The sequence below is a fragment of the Myotis davidii genome, unplaced genomic scaffold (assembly GCF_000327345.1).
Source record: "Myotis davidii unplaced genomic scaffold, ASM32734v1 scaffold67, whole genome shotgun sequence".
NCBI classification, from domain to species: domain Eukaryota; kingdom Metazoa; phylum Chordata; class Mammalia; order Chiroptera; family Vespertilionidae; genus Myotis; species Myotis davidii.
In genome coordinates, this window is record NW_006298521.1 from 1,469,257 (window position 1) to 1,469,658 (window position 402).

Here is a 402-nt window from a genome sequence, read left to right on the forward strand (position 1 = left end):
CAGGAAGAGGGGACGGGACCGAGGTCACGCGGGATGGGGTGCAGACTCACTGCACGACTTCCGGGGGGATGGCCAGCTGGTCGCACTTGAGGTGCTCACGGAGCTCGCTCAGGTAGTTGAAGTAGGTGACTTTTTTCCCAAACTTGTGACTAAAAGTACAGAAGAAGGAGATGGAACGTTAGGCTGCCACAGAGCTGCGGGCGCAGGGAGGGCGTGGGGGTGCTGGGAGGGGTGCGGCTGGGCGGTCAGCACGCGTGTTGACACACCAGCGGGCTTTCAGCAAACGCCACCGGCCCGTGGGTGTCCAGGGCACCGGGACGTCCTGAGAGCATTCGGCCCCCACAGCGTCCCACACCCTGACTGCCCCTGACTCCGGTCCCCACAGCGTCCCCACACCCTGAC

At 64.4% G+C, this 402-nt stretch overlaps 1 protein-coding gene across 1 annotated transcript in view; it reads right to left on the reverse strand.

Moving 5' to 3' along the window:
• ARHGAP8 (Rho GTPase activating protein 8) overlaps positions 1-402 on the reverse strand; it is a 41,701-nt gene that overhangs the window by 19,575 nt on the left and 21,724 nt on the right. Inside the window, exon 7 of the mRNA XM_015570741.1 lies at positions 51-149. Coding sequence (XP_015426227.1) covers positions 51-149 — 99 coding nt within the window. The remainder of the gene's footprint in view (positions 1-50; positions 150-402) is intronic.